Below are 23084 nucleotides of genomic sequence, written 5' to 3'. Positions count from 1 at the left end.
ACTAACATTCTCGATGGTTTCGATGAATTTAGAACTAATGCAACAAATGCAATTGCAAGTATGAAGAATGAAATATTACAAGCCATATATCCTGTTGGTTCTTTATATACATCAATGAATTCAACAAATCCGGCAAGTGTTTTACGTTTTGGTACATGGCAGCAGATTGTAGATAAATTCTTATACTGTGCTAATTCATCAAATCAAACGGGTGGTTCAAAGAAAATTACTGAAGCAAATCTTCCACCACATAAGCATTTCTAAGAAATCCTAATAAAGGTTTGACAGTGTATTTTTCGCTTATATTTGTATCATTAGCTTTAACACCTAATTTATAAGTAATTGGTGCCGTTGATGTTTGACCCTGTTGAAATGTGAAATCAGTTTCCGTAGGGAATCCACAGAGGAAATGTGTGTTATCGTATGATTCATATAAATGTTTAACGCTTCCATCATCAATTAACGACCTCATCACATCTTCATTAAATCCTATCATATCGTTATTTGTATTGCATGCATTAGCAACCATTTCATAGAACACAGGACCATAAGAGCTTTCGGGTTCAGCTGGCATACTTCCATAAGCGCCCATTGATAATTGAAGGGTTTCAAATTGAGAATTTTCGAAATTCACGATATAATTATCATTCTTCCTAAATAAAGCCCAAATGCTTTTAACGTTAATTGGTGTATAAGCTGCTGTGAACGTTGCTGATGGTGAACCTTTACTGAACGAACCGTCCATAGGAATCCAGTCCATTACTTTAATTGGAAAACATAAAGCTTGTGATGTATAATGATCGACTAATTCAGTGTAAATATTTGGATCGAGTGAAAATGCTTTAGGATGAATGAAGCAATCAATGAATTCAGCTGATTTCTTCGTTAATCTTTGTTCAACTGTTGAAACAGTAATTTCACCATTTGATTTAGAAACTGCTGTTATCATATTGAATGGTTCATTCCATGGAACAAATTTATTAGTTGGTGGGTCATAATTATCTTTTACCTGACTGATTAAAGAAGGATTATGAGCTAAAATATCTTCTACCGGCAGTGCTGTTACCTGGAATGCATCGCTACTAAATTTAACCTTTAACTGAATGTTGCCTGCAAAAGCAGGAATAAATCTAATAACTTCTAGAATAAGGAATTTACGACATGGAATCTTTATTTTAATGTCAAAATTAATTTCAGCTCCTGCAGCTAAAGGTCCTGAGATAATTTGACCTGTTCGAACTGTTCCAGAACGTTTCCATACATCTTTATGTCTCGTTTTTGAGAAAACATCAACTTTCTTTATTTGTTCTGTAGTCTGTGAATTAGAAATGATATATGCTTCTTCTCTTGCGTTATCCTGACTATAAATAACTCTTCCATTTGCTAATAACTGATAAGCGCTAATGGTGTAAATTGATTCATCAAAAACGCCAAAGAAACCTGGAGAATTAGTATTTGGAATTGATGAGCCAGTAATAGCATTATCAATGATATATTTACTTTTATAGGTAGTTGTAAGGAATGTGTTATAAAGGTCTAGCATATTTTCACCTGGCGGAGATAAATTGAATGTGACCCAGTTATGATCCTTTGCGCTTCCTGGTTGTGATGGAATTTTGCATCGATATATCTTCTATTAGTATCACCAATATTAATTGCATTATCGATTACATCAAAATATGAACGAATTTGATGGATATGTTCAGCTGGTGTAAATTCGTTAAGCTGTTCGTTTTGCATGTTTTATGTTAGATAAAAATATTTATTTAGTTTAATATTCTAACTCTTCTTCTTAGTTGAGGAATTTGTTTCTTTTGTTCAATAATTTCATGTTTTACGTTTTTAAAACTCTTCATTAATTTTGGTTTCCTTTCTTTTACTGGTGGGTCTGGATTTTTTGATTCCGTTTGCTTTTCAATGAAATTTACAAATTTAGCTATTAATTCTTGATTCGTTATCGAAAGTACATCGGGTTTAGGTTCTGGTTTAGGTTCCGTTTCCTTTATCGGGCTGCCCAAGCCGGTCTGTTTAGTTCTTTTGTTTCAGATGGAGGAGGTTTAATATCATTTTATCAGTTTCCGAATTCGTTAATGGAACTCGTCTTTTTTTTTCCATCTTTACTTGTTGATACATAATATAATGGATGCTGAATTCCTCTTGCATCATTTAATATAATCGATTGTCTCTCAGATTTTGATAGGCTCATATTTAATTCAAATAAAATTTTTAAATTTTGAATTTTTTATCGGTAATCAAATGAGTCAGGGATTAGATATTGAAGCCATCAAAAAAGAAATTCGTGAGCAGATATTAACAGAACTAAAGACATCAAAAACAGAAGAAAAACCAGAAAAACCAAAAAGGAAATTAAGTGAAAAGCAGTTAGCCGCATTAGCTGCAGGAAGAGAGAAGAACCCGCGAATGAAAGCAAAAAGAGAACGTGAGGCTAAAGAAAAGGCGGAGAAGGAAAAGGCTGAATCCATTGAGAAGAAAGAATAAATGATATATTTTTGTTTGTAATAAATGTATAGACAAGTACCTTTAACAGTTGCTTTCAGTTCTGAAGACGAAAATGTTAAAATAAATGGAAATAGAATCACATTTAAATTACCTATTGACTGGTCTGTTAATATAAACGAAAAATATATTGGTTTATCAAGTATGTATATAACACGAGGATTTAGAAAGGTTGAATTTGAGCTCGAAGTTGTTGTTATAAACGAAACCAAGAATTTAAGCAAACTATTCACATATATAAATATTTCAAAGACGACACAACATTATATGAATGCATGAGTGATTTTAACGAAATTTTCGAAAAGAAATTTAACAAAAACGCTTTAGGATTAAATGTGTATCTTGATAAATTAAAAGAAGAAGGAATTCAACCACAAATTATAGACTTTCATTATGAATTTATTGAACAAATAGATGATTCACATACATGCACATTTGTTATATACTCACCGTTTAATGAAATAGCAGAAAAGAGAAAAAGTGATTTTAGGATAGGTTTTAAAATTTCTCAGTATAATGAAGACTTCATGAATGTATTTAATTATAAACCCGGAGAAGAACGAACAGTATTATTACCAATAATAACATGTAATGTATGGGACAGAAAACAAGTCATTTTATATTCAAATATCGCTAAAGGGGTTGAAAATGAATTTATCGGTCATACTAGATCGACGCCATTAACAAATATTAAATATTATAAGTTATCAGGAAATAATAGAGAGTTTTGGATTGATATGTATTCTACACATGATCATAAATGCCCCGTTGTGTTACCCGAAGACGGAAAGGATGTTTTCTTCCTTGAGGCTCAGTTACTGAATTCAACTATCGCAACTTTATAAGAAAATTCATGAGACCCAAAGGGTCTGAGCCGCTAAGCGGCGAGGTTAGAAATGAGGTTAGATGTCGGGTTAGATCTACCCTAAAATTAATTTTATCATTTATGAAAAATTTAGTATATACAGAAATTAAAAAATTTTTGAGTTAATTTATTTTTAAAAAATTATTTTTTTTACTCTGGGTGTTAAAATCTATGATAAAAAAAATAAATAAAAAAATTTTAACGTTAATTTTTTAAAGTTTATTTTTAAAAAATTATTTTTTTATTTTGTAAAGTGTCAAAAATTTTAACGTTAATTTTTAAGTTTATTTTTTTAAAAATATTTTTTTATTTTGTAAAGTGTCAAAAATTTTAACGTTAATTTTTAAGTTTATTTTTTAAAAAATTATTTTTTTATTTTTTTTGTAAATGTCAAATGTATTTTAACGTGTCAAACGGTTTTTGTAAATTCTAGTAATTTTGGTTCCGAGGGGCGTAGACCCTTGGTACCGAATTACTAGATACTAACTTCTTAAAGAGACAGATACATCTCAATTCATGATAAACAACCGTAACATCAATATTGGCTCTTGATACGACTATTTCAGTAAAAGTGAAGCCGTAACTCTAAAGAATCAAGAGGCAGTTTCAAAAGCATCTCCATTTAAGAGATATCTCATTGATTAAACAATTAATTCAATGTGTTGCAAAAATTTATTTCAATTAGTTAAGGCTCCGGTCCCACCCTCTCAATTTTAAAAGTTTTAATATCTCCGGCAATATGAGTTTTTGATACTTTTATTTTAGTATATAATATCATTATGTAATACACTATAATTTGGTATTTTGACAAATTTCAACTTTGACCGGTAAAAGTATTTATAATCCAAAAAGCCCACGACATTTTATAGCATATTAGTGATACATTATATTATTATTAGTAAACTTGATTTGCAATCTCTTCTAGATGAGTTATTTGTTTTTTTGATAAAATATTAAAAATCACTTTTTCACAGAATCTAAGGATTTTTGATTTGTAAAAGTTTTAATAATATGATAAGGCTAAAACATACTATCATAATATTGTGTAATCATATAATATTACTTTATCACTAGATATGTCTAATATTCAAAAAATGTATATTAACATTATTTGTCATATCTTGATAATAAAGCAAAAACTCTCAGTTCCCCTTCGACAAATTGTTAGAATGCAAGTAAAGTTTATTTTGATATTGTGAGCTTGTTTCAAAAAAAATATGAAAGAAGAATTAGATTTGCAAAACCCCTATAAAAAACGATTTTTGCGTCGAGAATAACTTCATGCTCGATTGATAGATATGATAATAAAAATCATATATGATAATAACTTAATATAGGCAACAATATTGTATTAATCACTTTGTGTCAAAACGGTTTTTCGAAAATTGAGTATTCAATTTTTCAAAAATACATTCAATAATTTGACTTATAATTCAACGTATAAGAAAAAACTCTCAGTTCCCCTTGACAAATAATTCAATGTGTTGCAAAAATTTATTTCAATTAGTTAACTAAGATTTAATAAAATTTTTTATATGAAAAGTATCTTAAAAAATCAGGAAAATAAATGCTTATGCGCAAATGAATGATATTAGAGAACATTTCATAAATATGCAATTGAATGATTTTAATTAACGAACTCGTCTAATGTTATATGAGGGATGATAAAATGCATCAGAATGAGGCTTTGTCTGAACATTAACTTCACAAATATATGATGAAAAGTGAGAAAGTTTTTGAATAGAAGATGTATTTTGAACATTATTTGTTGTAACTGATCCTGTTGTTTTATCAATTCTGTCACAGAAAGAATCTTTAACTGTAATTGAACCAGACCATCCTTGAGAAAATTCTATTTCTGGTCCTGTGTTTCCAAGAAATGAACAGTTTTCAATAAGAACTGTTGATTTATATGAACTCAATGTTGCAGAATCAGAATATTTGTTTTCATTATTCAAAACATTACAAAAATTAAAATTAATGTTACCACCATTTAATCCTAAAATTGCGAATTTTGATGTTGTGTTACAAAATGATGAATATGTTACGTTACATAGATTTACTTTCGCTGACAGAAATATTCCTGAATTATCTCTTGCTTCACAGAAACTTGTGTTAATTGATTTAACTTCAATATTTCCATATTTAAGATCATTTGTATTACGTTGTTCTAAATTACCGCATTCATAAAAAGAACTTTCGTAAAGATAATTTTTATTATTTGAATCAATAGTTAATTCAACATATGAATGATGTCCCATCACCCCCCTCCTCCCCACCCAATTGTTTTTGATTTGTAGCCACATGTTCGGTATTGGACAATGGAACTATCACATTTAAAGTAGATAGATCCACATTCTGTATTACTGCTGCAGTTATTAAATGAACAATCAGAGCAAAGAAACTTATTATACCAATCTTCATAATAAATAGCACTTTTAGTTGTAATATCAATGAATATACAGTTGTATAAGAAACATTCATTTTCATTTGACATTACCCCAACATTTTTACCTGAAATAACATCTGAATTTGGAGGACTTTCGTAAAAGCGTTGCCAAATATCATTTGAAGCTTGATCAGAGTGTAAATTCTTTATATTTGAAAATGGATTTGGTTCTATTGTCTGTAAAATCTTTACAGAGTGGGGGACAAACTTGTTTCGATCCAACATACAGTATCATAGTTATACTGAAGCAACAATATGTTCTCACATAAACAAATAATTCCTTCACTCATAATTACTGATTTTAAATCTTATTTTAAGTTCAAATTTCAAAACGTACTATTTACTTACAGTATCATAGTTATACTGAAGCAACAACATGTTCTCACATAAATAAATAATTCCTTTTGCTTATTAATACAGAATTTATAAATTTCTTACATTTCTTGTGAAATATTAAGAAATTTATCTTTCTAACACATTGCTAATTTACTCTATCTATTATATTTCATAATGTAATAAAAAGTAAAAGCAAATAATCAATAAATTAAGCGTTTATTTTGAAAAAATTAAAATTTATAAGATAATATGGACTTATTCATGCTTGATACTTCTTTTTGCCAGGTTTAAAACTGTTTTTAATGAGGGAAGTAAAACACTTGGTTCGATTTCGCAACTTTCCAAAATTGATCTGATCTGATCAATTAAATTCAAGCACTCGTCAAATTTCCTTTCCCTTTCTTCGACAATCGAACTTCCAGCTCTTGTGGATTATCTTAAAAATTGTGCGTTTTTTTAAAAAAAATGTTTAAGGCTCCAGTCCCACCCTCTCAATTTTTAAAAGTGAATATATCCATCAATTAGAGTTTTCTTGCAATACTACGCCAAGTATCATAATATAATATTATAGCTCATATTACACAAATATTATAACTTTAATTATAAGTCATGATAACTCTTATTTATGGATATGTTCAATTTTAAAAATTGAGAGCGTGGGACTGGAGCCTTAAACTGAGTACTTTCTGACGCAAAATCCACAATGTCATAAACTTTGAAAGATTAAAAAATTACTTTCAGAAAGTTTACAAATGTATACTTTCAGACAAAAAGAGTATCAGATAGTACTCAAATGGCGATTTTTAATCTTTCAAACTTTTTTTGTCAACCTTATATTAATTTTGATATCTATTCACCAAGCAATTCAGAATCAGACAGATATAAGGGAGAAGCTTGATAAAAAGAAGCCAGAAAAGAAAGAGAAAAAGAAAGTTCATCGTAAATTCCCATCTGCATCAAAATCATCTTCTTCATCAAGTTCTTCATCTTCTTCAAACTCATCAATTCCTGAATTTCATTTTGAAGAAAACTCAGCACTTTCTATAATTGAGAGTTTTGCATTTCGAAATTCTTCACTTGTTCAACCATTTAACTTTACTATCAATATTCTTACAACCTTGGGATACTCTTCTTTTCAAGATTGTAAATGGTTAATTTCTGTAGTATTTGTTTCTGAAATGATTGAATAGTCAGGTATTCCTCCCAAGATTATCAAATTGTGCCTTAGCATGGTTACTAAACGTAAAATCATTAAAAGGATATATAATGGTTCTACAAAATTTTTCTTCGCATCTTATTTATATACATAGAACCATATGATATTTTCATCATATCCAATTATTTGCAACTAAAATGATTAAAAAGTATAATAACAGTTTTTTAAAACATAAATAATATACAAAATAATAAATAAAAATGAAATTAATATGGTGTTGTTAATAATAGAGCTGTACCACGAAGAGTCCACTTATCTGGCTTAGAATTCGTTGGTAAGTTGAGAGCAACAACGAAGTTTGTAGAATGGCCTGTTGTTGACAGAACACCTGCTCTTTCTGGTGTTCTGTACAATGGGCATTTATAGTCGGCTTCGGGTGATTCGAAATCTGCAACAGGAATGATATGGACACATGGGAACTCGTTGTAGACAACATCTGTATCATTATCACAGAGAACAAAGTTCTTTGAATCCCATCTTCCACCATCAATGAACAAGCCTGAAATGTAAGCGCCATCTTCTGGTTGATGAACAATTTTCTCTGGAGACTCTTTCAAAACTTCGCATTTGAATGAAAGTTTATCAATCGGCAATTTGTGTTTTCTAGAATGAGACTGCAAAACAGCAGTTAAGAATGATTGTGGGAAGAAGAAACCTGGGAACCAGAAAACTGTTGGTTCGCCTCTTCTTATCCAGTCTCTGATGAAATCAACACGCTGCAGCAGGTCTTTGAACCAACTTGAAAGAGGTCTCATCGATGGATATGAGTGTCTTGACCATGCTTCAGGAACTCTCTGAGAAATGAGAGACCTGTAAACATCTTGTGAATCAACGGACATAACAACTTCACCTCTGACTGCTGCACAGCATTCTTTCAATGTGGAATGGATGACTTTGATGAGTTTGTTGTATCTCTCCATTTCTTGGAACAAAACAACAGTCATAGAATTAGGTGGTTGATCAGTTTCTTCGCTTCCTTCTTCTCCGACAATTGATGGACTTGCACCTTTAAGATTGATTTCTGAAATCAAACTTGTGTCCAATTGTTCAGCCAATGCAACAACCATTTCATCATCTTTGGATGCTGATTCTCCACCTGCATCGCGAGGTTGGACATTCAAAACCCATGTCATCATCTGCTCAGACATTCTAAGATTGAGAGCGTTGAGAGCTGTTGGATGCAAACCGAAGATTGATGGAGAATCATCGTTAGGAAGATTGGAAATATGATCAAAAACACCTGTGAAGTCGCACAAAGGAATGGAAGAATATAAATTATCTGAATCGAAATAGAAATTGTCTTCCAAAGCGTTAGGATCAAGGAATTTATCGAGAATTGCATTCATGCATCTTCTATCCCAATCATCTGTAACACGACCACCATAAACAACTCCTCCAATCATTGTCTTGAGAGCTTGCCATGGGACTTGGTCTTGTTGTGTCAAGAACTGAAGAAGGAACTTTGTAGCAATTGAAAAATCGCTTGTATTCCACTCGTATGTCTTGTTGAAACCAAGAGATCCATAGCGTTTTCTTTCTTGTATTGTTGCATGGAAAACTGCAATGGAATAAACAAGTTTCTTCCATGGACGAGATTTAGGACATCCTTCCCATTTCTCTGATGACAATGTGTTCATCAATAAACCAATATTTGGTTTGATGCCACTTGGTGGTTCTGATGTGACTTTCACTGAGTTTCTGAGGATGGAAATTGGGAAGACTTCAGTTGGCATTGATGAAAGGAATAGTCTGAATTCTGAATGGAAAGTACTAGAAGTAGCTGACATCTTCTGAACAATGTGTTCGAGTTTAGGAAGGAACGATGGGCAGAGATGGCAGTTCTGTAAGAATACCCAGTCTCCATCTCTCTTTGAGTCTTTGACGAGTTTGGAAGCTGTTGGACCTCTTCCTTGACCCAAAGAAAGAATGTGGAGCTTGGAAGAAACTCCATGTTCACTTGCAAGTCTTTCTAATGTCTCACGAGGATCTGCACCTTGTGAAAGGATGAACAAGAGTGGAGTATCATTAGAAGTATCAGCAAATGCTTCATTGAGATCAACACTTGATGATTCAACGAATTTAGCACCAAGAATTTCTGCAACTAATTGTCTTGAAATTGAAACAACTTTGCGACGAGCAATGCACGTTGCACAGATCAATTTCATGAAGGTTGGTAATTTATCAAATGGCGCTGGTAATGTGAAGATTGGACCGAAAATGAATGGTTGGAAATCTTCATAACTACTGCACAAAAGTGATGGTAAATCTCTAAACTCTGGAACTGCAGCTGATAATGCGCAAGCTTTAGACCAAATTCTAGGTTCGATTTTATCATTTGGTTCTCCAAATTTCTCCAGATCAACATCAGGAGGACCGCGTGTGAAAATCTTCCACATGTCGTCTTGTATTTGATTTGTTGATCTGTGTAACCATGTAGCAATCAAGAAAGCAAATACTTGTCTGTGATTAGAGAACAAACCTCTTGAAACATTAGCGTAAACAGCGTAAGTTGTTCGTTCGATAAATGCATCGCATTTTTCTTCGACATTGTCGTTGTCTTCTGTGTTATCAAGTACAGCATTAAAGATTCTCTTGAAGAATTCGAGAGAATACTGATACATTGTATCGATACCAGGTAACTCCAAAACAACGAAATACAAAACAGAGCCACGTGTTGCAACTGGTCTGTAAACTTCTCTTTTCTCTGCAATTTCTTTCTCTGTCTTTTGTGATTCGATTAATCTTTCACCAACTTGTGTTGCTGTTGATTTAGCTTCGTTCAATGTCTTAATCAGCTGTTCATTGTCAAGAATGTTTCCTTTGGAAGTGAACAACAAATGAAGGATTTGAGACATGAGCTGTGAAAGTTGCTTTTGATCTTTGGAAATGGCAACAATTAAGTCGGATCTTTGCTTTTCGAGTTCTGGCATTTCGTGTAAAACGACATCGGAAAGCAATTGTTCTTCAAGACCTTCAAGAGTTACGGAGAAGTTGATGACAGATAACTGGATGAAAACATCAGGAAGGTATTGTGGATTCGACAATTTAGTTGTCAAATACAATCTGAATTGTGGATCGTAATCAATCCATTTGTCACCAACTTTGAGAGTCTTTCTTCCGCTTGCAACTTTGAATTTCGGAAGTAAAATGAATTGTAAACCTGGATCCAAAACTTCTCCAACATCTTCAACGAGAATTGATGTTCCCAACTTGATTGCGGAAATGATTTCTCTTGTATAGTTAGGATCATCACATCTCACAGCTTTAATTCCACTGTTTGCGAGTAACCATGATCTTCCTTGTCCTTGAGGATCAATCAAAAGAGGCCATCTTCTTGTTGATGTAACTAAAACACCATTTTGTCTACTTAGTTGATCATTTGGTAATCCATTGACTTGCCATTCTCTTAATGTAATTGGATCAACAGCAACAGATTCTAAAGCGAAATTCTGTGTGTGAATTACTTCGAGTTCATCGAATTTCTTGATCCATTGCGAGATGACTGTTTGTCTAAATGGCATCGAGAATGGACCAACATAAGCAACATGTAATGAAATCAACAAAGAATCGCCAAGTAATGATTTTTCTTGTTCTCTGAGTTCCTTTAAGTTTTCAGACCATCTGACTCTTTCACTATCCAAAGCTGTTGTTAATTGTGAAGCGTTCTTCAATCTGTACTCGCATTGTTCAATCTTTACTTGAAGTTCTTTCTGTTCGTTTACAGAGTTGTCGTACTCCTGTTGTAATTGTGCGAGTTTTTCGGAAATTTCAACCAATTCTTCTTGTTTCTTCTTGAGGTTAATTTCTGCTTCTTCTTGTTTGGCTTTGGCTTCATCTCTCCTCTTGATCTTTGGTTGAATTTTTGTATTCTCTGTAACGAATTGTTCAATAGCTGTGACCCACTTGAACAAGCAAGCAGCGGATTGAGAAACTCCCATGACTTTGGAGAGTTCGAACCTTGGATCTGCAGACATTTTACGGATTCTGTCCAAAACTGAATCATGGATTGGATTATTGTGGATTTCAAGCAATCTGTTGAAGAAATCTGTTTGTGACAATAATTGTTTGGCAGATGCCCAATCAGGATTCTTTCCACATAACAAACAAACAGCTTCCATGATTTCGATAACCAATTGTGGAGGTTTAACAAATGTTTTAACTGCGGCTAAATCTGTCTTCTTGTTCTTCAAGTCTTCGACAGCTGCTTTAGCATTCTCAAGATAAGGCAAAGCCCTATCAAGATCAGCTTGTGCTTCATCTGCTAACTGTGTTGCTTCTTCTCTAACTTTCTTGACAACTTCTTCTTCCTTTGAAATCAAAAGATGCGTTTGATTAACATGCTCTCTATCAACTTTAAGTTTTGCAAGGATCTTTGCAGTGTTCTCTGCTTTAACTTGGAGTTGTGGTCTCATTGTTGTCAACCGTCCTTCCATTTCTTGAACTTTTTCGTTAGTTTCAAGTAATTTTTCAACACCTTTTTCGAGTTGTTCTTTCTTCTGGTTCAAATCTCCTTTTCTCTTTGCTAATGTTGCATTGAACAAAGCGAAGAATTCGACATAAACAGCAGGAGTAACGTAGTAAACTCTGTTGAGAGTTGACTTAAACTGATTTGCTGCTTGGCAAACAATGGAATGTGCTGTTGTTGCCAAATCTGCAATTTTTTCTTTGACATCTCCGAATTCTGACAAATCGATTTTATCAATGAAGTCAGCAGCAACAGTTCTCAAAGCTTGATCTGGCCATGGATCGTACCAATCGATTGTGCAGCATGAAACTAATGATGGGAAGATTCTGCATCTATCTCTGAAGGATCCACCAATTGGACTCAAAGCCAAAACAACATGTAAATTGTTCATGATGTTTTGTGTGAATCTTCTGCACAATGAATCATATCCAAGGCTTTCTCCTGCTTTCTTCATTTGTGGAACTAATTCATTGACCATTTGATCAAATTCTTCACTTTCAAACAATCCAGGAACTTCGCCACTGTTAAGAATGTTGTTGATATCTTCCAAGAATGATTCATCAACAATTTGTTCATCAGTCAACAAGAACATGATTGGTTTGTTTGCAACACCAGCAGTCTTGAACAAACCTCTCAAATCATTTCTGAATTCAGGTAATCCATACTCTTTACCCGGCTGTGGTCCGAAGATTTCAATTTCCGCAACGAAAGCAGCAAATCTTGCAGCTGTTCTCTTACCTGTTCCTCCCATACCAACTAATAACATGTGTCCAACTGGTTGGCGAAGAACTCTTACGATTCTCAAAATGTGTTCAATGCATTCTTTGAAGAGAACAATTGGAGATTTGTAGATTTCCGCAAATGTCTGCAAAGCTGCTGATGTCTTTGTCAGTGAAGCAGATTCTTCGTAAATTCTCTTGTTTGGATCTCCATATCCTTTAAGGATATCTGTGAAAACTAAAGGGGTTTCACCGAAGAAGTATGAAATATCTTCTTTAACTTTGAGTGTAGATTTAGAAATTTCATACATCATTTGTTGGAGTTTTTCGCGATCGTTGTTATCAATCAATCTATCTCCGAAAACTCTCATACATTCATGGAACCACAACTTAACGAATGTTGGAACATCTGCGAGAGATTTGTTGCTTGTCATACAGATGCCTTTGAAAACTCTGCTGACATCTCTCAAGTTGAATGTATAATGACTTCTTGAAGGTGTTGGTAACAATTCCGCCTTGGCCTTTCTGTAAAATGTAACACTTGCTTTGACAATGCTTTCTGCCAATCCGACAACAGGATCCATGAATCCATTTGCGAGGAATCTGTTGAGTGTTTCTCCAAAGATTCTTGTTAAAACATTATCACTTGGTGCTGGCAAAGAAAGAACTGTGAAACGAGAGATGAATCTTGGTGTAACATGACCTTGTGTAATACCTGCAGCAACTGTTGTTAAATTATCAATGTCATACCAATATAATTCATCTCTGTTGTAAAGTCCTTTGCAATTAATGACTTGTCTGAGGATTTCTATTGGAGGTTGAGACCAATATGTATCTGGTCTTGGTAAATTGAAATCATCAATCAATAAAACAGCGGATTTTCCTTCAGGAGGACCATATAATGTTTTACGTTTTGATTGAAGTTTGGCTTCAAGCAAATCTTGTAATTGAGCAGCAGTTGTTCTTGCAGATAAAGTGAATGTGATTGCGTAAATTGAGTTCATATTCTTTTGAAGAGTATTTTGGATTATTGATGTTTTTCCGCAACCACTTTCTCCCAAGAACAAAACAGGACGTTTCATGTTGATTAACATTGACAAAATCGAAGAGAATCTAAGTGTATCCGATGTAGGAATGATAGATGTTACTTCTTCTTTTGCAAGTAAATCTGTCCATGGAATGAATTTGAGTTCTTTCATGTCTAGATAATAATCGAAAATCATGTGTCTCGTTGGATAATTGATTCTTCTTTCGAAGATATCTCTCATGAATGTATCGAAATCTCCACGAGTTCCATCTGTGATAATACCACCAAATGCCCATGCAGCAGCGAAAGCGAAAATATGAGAAACGGCTTTAGCAATGACATCTTCTTTGTAGAAATTCCAATCAACGGTTTGATCATGAACCATTGCATCGATTATTGAGCAAATTGATTGAGCAATGTTCCAAATGACTGGTTTGATAACTGTCTTGCAGTTTTCTTGGAGACAATTCATTGCAGGATCGAATGCCTTTTCGAATAATTCTGTGTAAACTGGTCTGATGTTTTCTGGTTGTTTGAGGATCCATGCATCAACTAAAGGATGCCATCCTAAATCTTCTGGTTGGTAATAGACCATACCGCAACGAGAAACTGTAGCTGGAGATGCTTGTTCTAAGTCACCAACTTCGAATAACAAGTGCATTTGGTCTGTCATCTTAATTCTATCACTGTTAGCAAGTGACAAAAGTTTGTTATCATCCAAAACTGTGTTCATGTTTTCAATCCACAAAGCATCGACAGGGCCATCGAATATGATCCATTCTTGTAATTTAGGATCTGCCTCAGCCATTTCGCTAAACATCTTTCCAACTAAACCATTCTTCCAGTCACCTGTAACTAAGTTATAAGCACCATATAAATCTGTGAGAGTTACAGACTTTGGACTTAATTCCTTGAACTCAACTTGGCTTCCCATTAATCCTAAAGCATCAGCAAGAATGTTTCTTGATGTTGTCTTGCCACCACCTGTTGGACCAACCAACATAACACCATGTCTGATGAAGATTGTCTGATATAATTGGATTGTTTTTGTTGTAAGGAATTGAGAAGGTTGTAATTTCTTTTGTGTGTAAACATTTGCAATTGCTTGTTCTAATGTTGGGAAAACTTCGTCCTGGAATTCAACTCCTGGGAACAAGTCTCCAATTATAGCATCAAACAATTTGCAATCGTCAATTAACAACTTGGAAATGTTGGAATCTCTCATTGATCTGATCAAAATGATATCTTCATTCAAATCAGGAGATCTGCGTTTTGAAGCACCAGCCATGACTAAGACTGATTTAAGTGCACGCATACCGAAATCGTAGTGGCTTTGGCGACTGAGCATTTCACTTGAAAGTTTGTAGAGTTGAGTAACCTTTTGAGCAAGTTGTTTAGCGTTGTTGAAACCTTCTGAGTACAAAACGACTTCAGCAATCATTGAATAATCAGGAACCATCATAGAGATTGGTCTGAACAATGATTTCAAGTTATCAGGAAGTTCTGTTCTACCTGCGTAACCTGGGTTCATTGTGATGAAAACTCCTGCACGTGGATTCAATGGAATTGTCTGTCCGCAGAAAGTAAATTGCGTCAAACCAGCTGCAGCAGCTGATTGAACTTCGTAAACTTGCTCTGCAATAACAGAAAGAACTTCACTGTTAATTCTGTTGAATTCATCGAAGCAAGCCCAAGCACCTGACTGTGCCAAACCACTGAAGAAAGATTCCATTTGAATGACTGTGACGGCGTCTGAGCAGTTGAAAACTACGCAGAAGTTACCGACAGCCTTTGCGAGATCTTTAACTGTTTCTGTTTTACCTGTACCTGCAGGACCTGCTGGTGAACCACCGAGGAAGAACTGTGCGGCACTTGTCAATGTTAAATAGCATCTTTCTGTCAAAGGAGTTACAACTAACCTTGATGTTGCACCAAGATATTCGTAACCGTATTCGATATTTGCATTTGCTTGGTGTATTTGTACTCTGTTTGAATCTTCATCCCAATAATATCTGAGTCTTCTTGTCCACTCGAAATCATCAACAGATTTAACTTCTGCATCAATTAATTCTGTGACAATATCTCTTGAATGGACATCCAAAGTAATCAAAGCAACAATTGATGAATGAATAGCTCTTGATAGTTTTGTTCTTACTAAATCAGCAAGATCGACAAGTTGTTTCTCTTGTTTCTCACGCAATTCGTTGAGAGCTTTGATTGGATCTTCTTGTGATAAAGCTTCTTCAACTTGCATTGCGAAATTGATCTGTGTAATAACAGAAACAACTTGAGCAGGATTCTGTTGTAACCATGCTGTTCTTTGCTCGTCTACATAAGTGTTTCTTCCGTTCTTTAATACTCTGTTTATTGATAGTTTCATTGATTTCTCCATATTCGACATCCATCCTTCGATTGCACCAAGAGTTTGTGTCTTTGTCAATGTGACAACTTCTCCTTCCGCAGAAGTCATCGACAAAATATCTTGGCAGTTTGCGGAGAACCGTAATGTTTGGATGCCTTCGAACAATTTTTGTAAGAATGGTTGAACAGCTTTTGGATTTCTTGCTTCTGCAAAGATCTTGAGAAGGTTCTCGTTGGAAAGGAAGTAAAATCTTGGAAATGCTGTTCTCTTTTTCTGTAAGAATGCTTCAAGAGCTTTTTGTATTTCATCTGTTTTCTGGATATATCCTTCGAACACTGAAACGGCTTTTTGGTTTGCGCAAAGCTTATAAACTCTTGGAGAATCTCTTGCATGCAAACCCCATGCCTTGTATTGTCTTTCTATTGTTGACAATTCCTTTGTTTCTGTTGCCAATTCACGTTGGATATCAGATGAACTGAAAACTTTTGACAAACTGTTGAAAGCAATTTGGAATTGTGTGATGTAATCAAGGCATTTGGCAAGACCATTCATAGCCTTTGAATAATCATCAACTTGTGATTTGATGGCACCAACATATCTTGATGATCTGATAGTAGATAATTGTACTTGTGATTCTTCGAGTAAAGCGATAACTTCATCGAGAGATCCAACGAGATAAAAGTCTTTGATGTCTTTGTGAGGGACCATTGTGAATTCGACTTTGTCCCATGTTGCTTCGATCTCGCGCAAAGCCTTGAGAAGAGCAGCTTCGTTTGTTGCATCGTTCGCAATTGATTCGATGCTTTCCGAGAAACTAGAAATATGTTTATCAATCAAGAAATTAAGTGAATATGTCGCTTCATTAAGACGTTGAATTCCTGTTAATGATTCTATCTTTTGCCAATGCATTGGTGTCAAGTTTGGATTAGTGAATGCGACAATAACAGGAAGTATTTCGTTGAATGAATTGACTGAAGCCTTGAATGTTGGTCCCAAAGGATGATTTGGCATTCCACTTGTAATTTGCATTGAAATTCTTGTGTATTTTTGTAATTCTTCTGTCATGTTTTCGACATCGATTGTCTTGAATGGACTTGGCAACCATTTCTTCGTGAGAATCTGCCAATCTCTGTATGATGTCCAAAGCAACATTCTGACATTGAATTCTTGTGTGATTTGTGTAAGTTCGTCAATAGGACTAACTTTGATTTGAAGAGATCTTTGATATCTTTGAATTTCTTCTGATCTGTCTCTTAATTCGTCCAATTTTGTCTGTAATTTCGACAAATATTGGATGTTATCTTGTGGATATGCATCGACAGACATAACTTTTTCGTTTTGTAGACTGGAATGCATTTCCACGAATTCCTTTGACAAATCTGATAACAATTGTGCAATGCTTGGTGACCATTTCTTGATCTTGTTGTCTTCTTCTTCGTTCATTGATTGTAACAATGTCTCAAGTTGTTGTATGAATTGTCCTAATTGTCTCCAATTCAATACTTGATCATCAGCGACAGTAATTGATTGGTTCTGTATCAAAGCATAGAAATCACTGATTTCTTTATATGTTTGTCTTATTGTTTCCATGTTTTTAGATGTTTGTCTTCTGAATTCAAGTTGGGAAACGAAAACATGGATTGTTTGTGGATCATTTCTAAGAGTTCGTAATGATTCATCAACTGTTTCTTGTAATGCAGTAACTTTTGTTTCAGCAATAACAGGGATTGCTGCATTAAGTGCTTGTAAACAACGACGAGGACTTGGTTTAATTCTATCACAAAATTGAGAAAGAATGACAAGTAATAAATCAACTTGTGTGTTTCTTTCCAAAGCGTCCATTTCTTTGATTTCCTTTCTATATAATTCGATTTTTTCATTGTAATAATCTGCTTTAGGATCTTCTGCTCTGACTTTATCAACATTGAATTCGACATTTTCGAAATAAGCAGTAAGAAATGGAACATAATCTTCGATTTTCTTCGTTGCCAAACTATATGCATTCTCTATTCTTGTGATCATTTCTGTACTGAGCTCTCTATATTCCAATGAATTATGCATGATCTTGGATAAAGGAACAACATATTCACTCCATCCATACGCTGCATAATACTGAGAAAGAGATGCGTGTTCAGAAAATGTCGGAATTGAAAAAGCAAACTGGAGAAGAAGTTCCCAGACCTCAATAATTTGAGATCTTGTTGTTTCGAGGTTAGGACTGAAAGCTAATTTTTGATCTTCAATTATCATATTAATTGATAACCTTGTTATATCACCTCCTTGGCTATTTGCACGTGGTGCAAGGAAGTCTACAAGTTCTGTAATACTTTTGATAACAAAAGAATACAAGCAATGGATTAACATGTAATCACATAATCTGATGAACCTTGAAAGCCTCTTGTAGCAGAATCTTTGTGTAGCAAGTTGTGTATAAACCATCATATCTGAGCTTCTTGTTGGTTTTTCTTTCTTTGCTTGTGCAGAAACTTTTTTAGGCTTAACTTCTTCTGTATCGTCTTCTTTTTTCTCTTTCTTCTTTTGCTTCTTCTTTAAAGAGTCGTGTGATGAACCTGTCGCTTCATATGTTACATCACAAGCGTGGACAATTGATGTTCTGGCAGATTCGATTAAATCTGTAACGATAACTCTAACTTTTTCAAGGTGTTCGTTTTGCCTATCAACAAATTGCTGTAATGTTAGTGATTGGCTAGATTTTACATCAACAAGAGACTGATATAAAACTTGATTGCAAACTTTTTGAAGATCTAAGACTGCATGACGTAAAATTGCATCGACAATGAATAGTTCGGATGACATCTTTGTCTGTGAATGAGTAATTCCGTGCTTAAGAGTAATTGTTCTTAATAACGTAAATGATCTCCATTTTTCGTATTGATGGAAGAACTTTTGGTTCTTGATTTGTATGAATATTGTGCATTCTCTTACCCACTGTGCAAGTTTTGTAAACTCAACCTTGCCTCCTTTGTAAGATGTAACACCATCTGCTGATAAAGTATAATAATTTTGCCAATTAACGACGTTTGGACTTGTAACTCTTAGGAAATAAACATTTTCTGGTTCTATTGCAGTCGGAGGAGTTGAATGGAAGTATAAAAATTCTTCATCAAGTTTCTTTTGCTTGATAAGGCGTATATAGTAAAATATATATCGTTGATCATTCCATAAATCGTCTGAGATTGCGCTTGTGTAAAATTCATCCATCTTGAATCTTTCAAGATCATCCGGAATTTGAGCAACATTATTGGATTTTTTGAGTCTAAATAGAGTGTATGGTACTTCTGGCTCTTCAGCTTGAGGTGTAGCTGTCTTTGGAATTGTAAATTCTGGCTTTTCTCTTCTTGCTGAAATAGGTGATGAAGTTGCAAAAGACGATTCTGGTCTTCGAGCTGATGCTGCTTTTGATGTGACATTAGATCGAGAGTATTTCGAATCAGATCTATCTAATGCAGTTGAAGGCCTAACATCATTAGATATGTATGATCGAGGACGTGCTCGTGATGTTGGTATTTGAACAGGCGTCTCATGCGGAATGCTAACCCCAGATAACGCAAGTGATGGAGTAATTGCCTCATTAGTTTTAGGTGTTCTTGGCGTATTTCCGAATCTTACTGAATTTAATGCTGTTGGAGGTCGTGACATTGTAGAATTTGCGGTCAGAGGAGTTGGTGGAGCGCGATATCCAGTTGCTGTTGCAGGTCTTGATGTACCTGTTGGTAATCCACCTGTAGTTCGTGAATTTATATCTTCAGGTATGCGCAAGCCTGGAACAACAACGGTATCTGTCTTATTTTCTAATCGAGATGTTTTTAATGTCGGTGAAATTTGATCAGGATTCTTTGGAATAAGACCTTTTGGAGCCTTTGATGCTACTGGTTTAGCATAAAGCCTACTCAGAAGCTGATCTTTTTGGCTCATGCCTCAAAATAATCGTTTAAAAATTCTAAATTATCAAAAAACGAATTTATCATTATTAAGGAATTGACTTCATTTAAGTAATGAAATTATTTTCTCTCATAAAATTCATCTCTCTGCCCTGAATTAATTTATTCATTTTCAGATTTTGATCAAAGCAACTGTTTATGATATATGACAGACTATCCATCTCATATTCCAATAGTATTTATGAGCATTAATATATAATTTTCATAATTTTGAATGAATTCAATATTCAAAAGATGAAAATGAAGATACAAAGGTTTATATCTATGAAAATGTTTGTCATAGAGGTAAACAACTATGAGTAGTATACAGAATTAGTATTTTTGTTTCATTTACTCATTCGTTTGAAGCTGGAATCAATCATTTATTCAATTTTTGATATGGAGAAATGTCACTTTTTATTCAATTTGTTTGATCCTCTTCGGTACTCACCTCCAAAGCTGGTAATATTGCTTTTAGCAATAATGATATCATCACTATTTGCCAGCGTAGTATTCTCTCCAAAATATGGTACTGGAGTTAATACTTGTCCGAGTTGTTCTAATAGCAGCATAATAAAGTACAACACAGTCAATGATATTACATATATTACTGTTCCTAAGAAAGTAGAGAAAGATGAAGATAGATTAAAGTATAAATTTGCATTTTGTAATTGGTTAGCAACTTCAAATGGAAGTAGAATAATAGCATACATGAATTCAAGCAATTTTGATCCGTCAGGTGATACTCAAAGAGAAATTGAAAGTAAATTCGGGGAAGGTCGATTAAGTTTTCTTGATACACTAAGGCATAATTATGCAGGTATACCATATATTGATTCATGGTTTTCAAAAGGATTTGAAGATGCAGAAACATTATACGTTTGCTTTATAAATACAGATATTTTACTTTCAAGTTCCTGGTTTCCAGCAATACAAACAGCATTTAAGTTAATAGGCAACAAAAAGGCACTAATAATTAATCAAAGAATCGATTTTTATTTAGATCCCTCCGCAATTGAAAATTGGGATTTTTATTCAAAAGACCTCCTGAACAAAACAGATGCTCTTATTAATGATATATGGAGTCGATACTTTTACTTTTCGAAAAGATATTATGCCATTTAATCCGCATGTTATTCCACCTTTCCTTGTTGGTCGATATAATTGGGATAATTGGATTTGTGGATACTTAAATTACAAAGTTTTAACGATTTTGTTTGGTGTCACTCCTCCAATTTATCACATTGACCATGTTAGACACCAATTCAATAAAGGTGCTGATCCTTTAGTGAAAACTAATGAAGAACTACGATCTATGAACTATAATTATTTCGGATCTAATTTCGATACTAATTATGTTTATAAGAATGGAAAGATTGTTGCAAATACAAGGTCAGTTGTCCATGGTCCACGTTAATTTAAACTTTTATAGTCGAAAACTCTTTCTGTCAGAAATTTATCGGAAGAAAAAAAATTGGACCGATTTGATTCATTTTTCACAGAAAGCTGCAGTCATGAAGAGTCATTTAATCATGAGAATTGAAGGAGATGACATAAAGATCTAAGTAATTAATCATACATCCTTCACGTTTTAAAAAATTAGGAGGCCTGCAATAAGTAAAGTTCGTTAAATCAATAAAGATGGGAAATCAGTCAAGCATGGCCATTTGGATCTGGGTTGTGAAGATACTACGAATTAAAACAAAAGAAAACGAAATAATCATTCATTTGAAGGGATTAATTATCTAAAAAAATTAATGAAGCACTCATCGAGATTGAGATTGATAATGACCTTCTTCATTTAAAAAATATTTCTACATAAAGAATGATTGCATTAGACAAGAAGTCCCTAACTGTTTACAAAAAGAATGCAAACTTTATGTTGATGCGAATAAAATTACATATTTACTATTAATAATTACAAGATACATTTTCACAATTTGTATTTGTTTGTGATACAAATTGCATACTGAGTTTTAAAAAGATGATTGAGTTTTTTTGAAATATATAGTAAATCAACAACAATGTCAATATTGAGTTGATTGTCAATGATGCAGGTTAAAATAGTTAAAAAATTATTAATTATATTATTTTGAATTATTTATGTTAGTTAATTTTGTTTCCATATTGTTCATCTCATTAAGATTAATGTTACCTAGATAATTTTGTCATGCATAATAACAGTTTAATTTCTAGAAAATGTATCATGTTTTTTTTTCATGGAAACACTGTTGTAAACAGAAATTCATCAAAAGTGACACCTCAGAAAAGCTAAAATATTGAATTTTTGGAACTTTTGATAGAGCACGTTTTTAAATATTAATTAAAGTAAATGTATATTTTGTAAAGATTCTTTTTAATAAAAAAATAAAATTTTGAAGAAGAACACAAAATCTTCTGAAAAATAATATCACATAAACTCATATTATTTTCTAATATATAACTATTTTATATAAAAATCAAATTCAATGATCTTAAAAGCGAAGGATAAACCTCAAAATTTACGAATATAATGAGTGGGAATATAATGCTTATCTATCATAAAACCATATGAAATATCAATTTTTGCTTTACGCCTAATTTTTGACGACAATTAGCAAAAAATGTTAAATGTTAACACTCAGTCCATTTGAATATGAAAAATAAAATTGACTTTGATTAAATGTTTTTATTTATCATGCAATTCTTCTTGCGACCAAATAATATAATTTTTTGTCAATTTTTCATTTTTATTGTTTAGAAATAGAATCAATAAGATGTTCATAAGCAAAAAAGTGTTATAGTATTTTGCATTTTTGCAATTGAGATTTTTCTAATTGCAATAGTTTTTATTTCAAATAAACTTTATTAAAATATTCAGTTCGACTATATTTTCTAAAATGCATTGAAAGCTCTTTTGATTTAGTATTATCTATGAATACATCATGTTATGAATCAATGTCATTTTCATGACATCATTTTTCTTATTGATATTGATTGAGATAATACATCACATTTATTATAATAATATAAATTCAATGTATTGATAATAAATTTGCATTCATTCTTTTCGATGATATTATATTAAAAGAATCTCAATCCTCTAGGATAAGAAATTAAAATTCCATTTCTATATAAGCTCCATATTTAAATATTTTAAAATTTAGCGATGAATAATGGGTTATGATTTAGCTAATTTTTGCAGACT

At 33.2% G+C, this 23084-nt stretch overlaps 3 protein-coding genes and 1 pseudogene across 4 annotated transcripts, besides 4 other annotated features; 2 read left to right on the top strand and 2 right to left on the bottom strand.

The window, feature by feature from the left end:
- Nucleotides 1-3359: part of a mobile genetic element that runs on past the window's edge.
- Nucleotides 227-1740, bottom strand: TVAGG3_0810910 (annotated as a pseudogene). The gene has a single exon. A coding segment is annotated over exon 1 (1514 nt).
- TVAGG3_0810900 (uncharacterized protein) lies at nt 2257-2499 on the top strand (the record flags this gene model as incomplete). The annotated part of the gene is made up of 1 exon (XM_001583405.2): nt 2257-2499. The coding sequence occupies one exon, from the start codon at nt 2257-2259 to the stop codon at nt 2497-2499; it is 243 nt and encodes an 80-aa protein (XP_001583455.2).
- A 712-nt stretch (nt 3360-4071) lies between the features above and the next one.
- Nucleotides 4072-4115: a mobile genetic element.
- Nucleotides 4116-6640: 2525 nt separating this feature from the next.
- Nucleotides 6641-6837: a mobile genetic element.
- A 752-nt stretch (nt 6838-7589) lies between these two features.
- TVAGG3_0810860 (dynein light chain binding) lies at nt 7590-19892 on the bottom strand (the record flags this gene model as incomplete). The annotated part of the gene is made up of 1 exon (XM_001583403.1): nt 7590-19892. The coding sequence occupies one exon, from the start codon at nt 19890-19892 to the stop codon at nt 7590-7592; it is 12303 nt and encodes a 4100-aa protein (XP_001583453.1).
- A 441-nt stretch (nt 19893-20333) lies between these two features.
- On the top strand, nt 20334-22063 carry TVAGG3_0810850 (uncharacterized protein; the record flags this gene model as incomplete). Its single annotated transcript, XM_001583402.1, has 1 exon — nt 21012-21314. One exon carries the CDS (start codon nt 21012-21014, stop codon nt 21312-21314), a length of 303 nt encoding a protein of 100 aa, XP_001583452.1.
- A 63-nt stretch (nt 22064-22126) lies between these two features.
- Nucleotides 22127-22164: a mobile genetic element.
- Nucleotides 22165-23084: the final 920 nt, after the last annotated feature.

Source organism: Trichomonas vaginalis, chromosome VI (assembly GCF_026262505.1).
Source record: "Trichomonas vaginalis G3 chromosome VI, whole genome shotgun sequence".
Lineage (NCBI taxonomy): Eukaryota > Parabasalia > Trichomonadida > Trichomonadidae > Trichomonas > Trichomonas vaginalis.
Note: the sequence above shows the minus strand (reverse complement) of the source record. Positions and strands in the feature narration are given on the sequence as shown.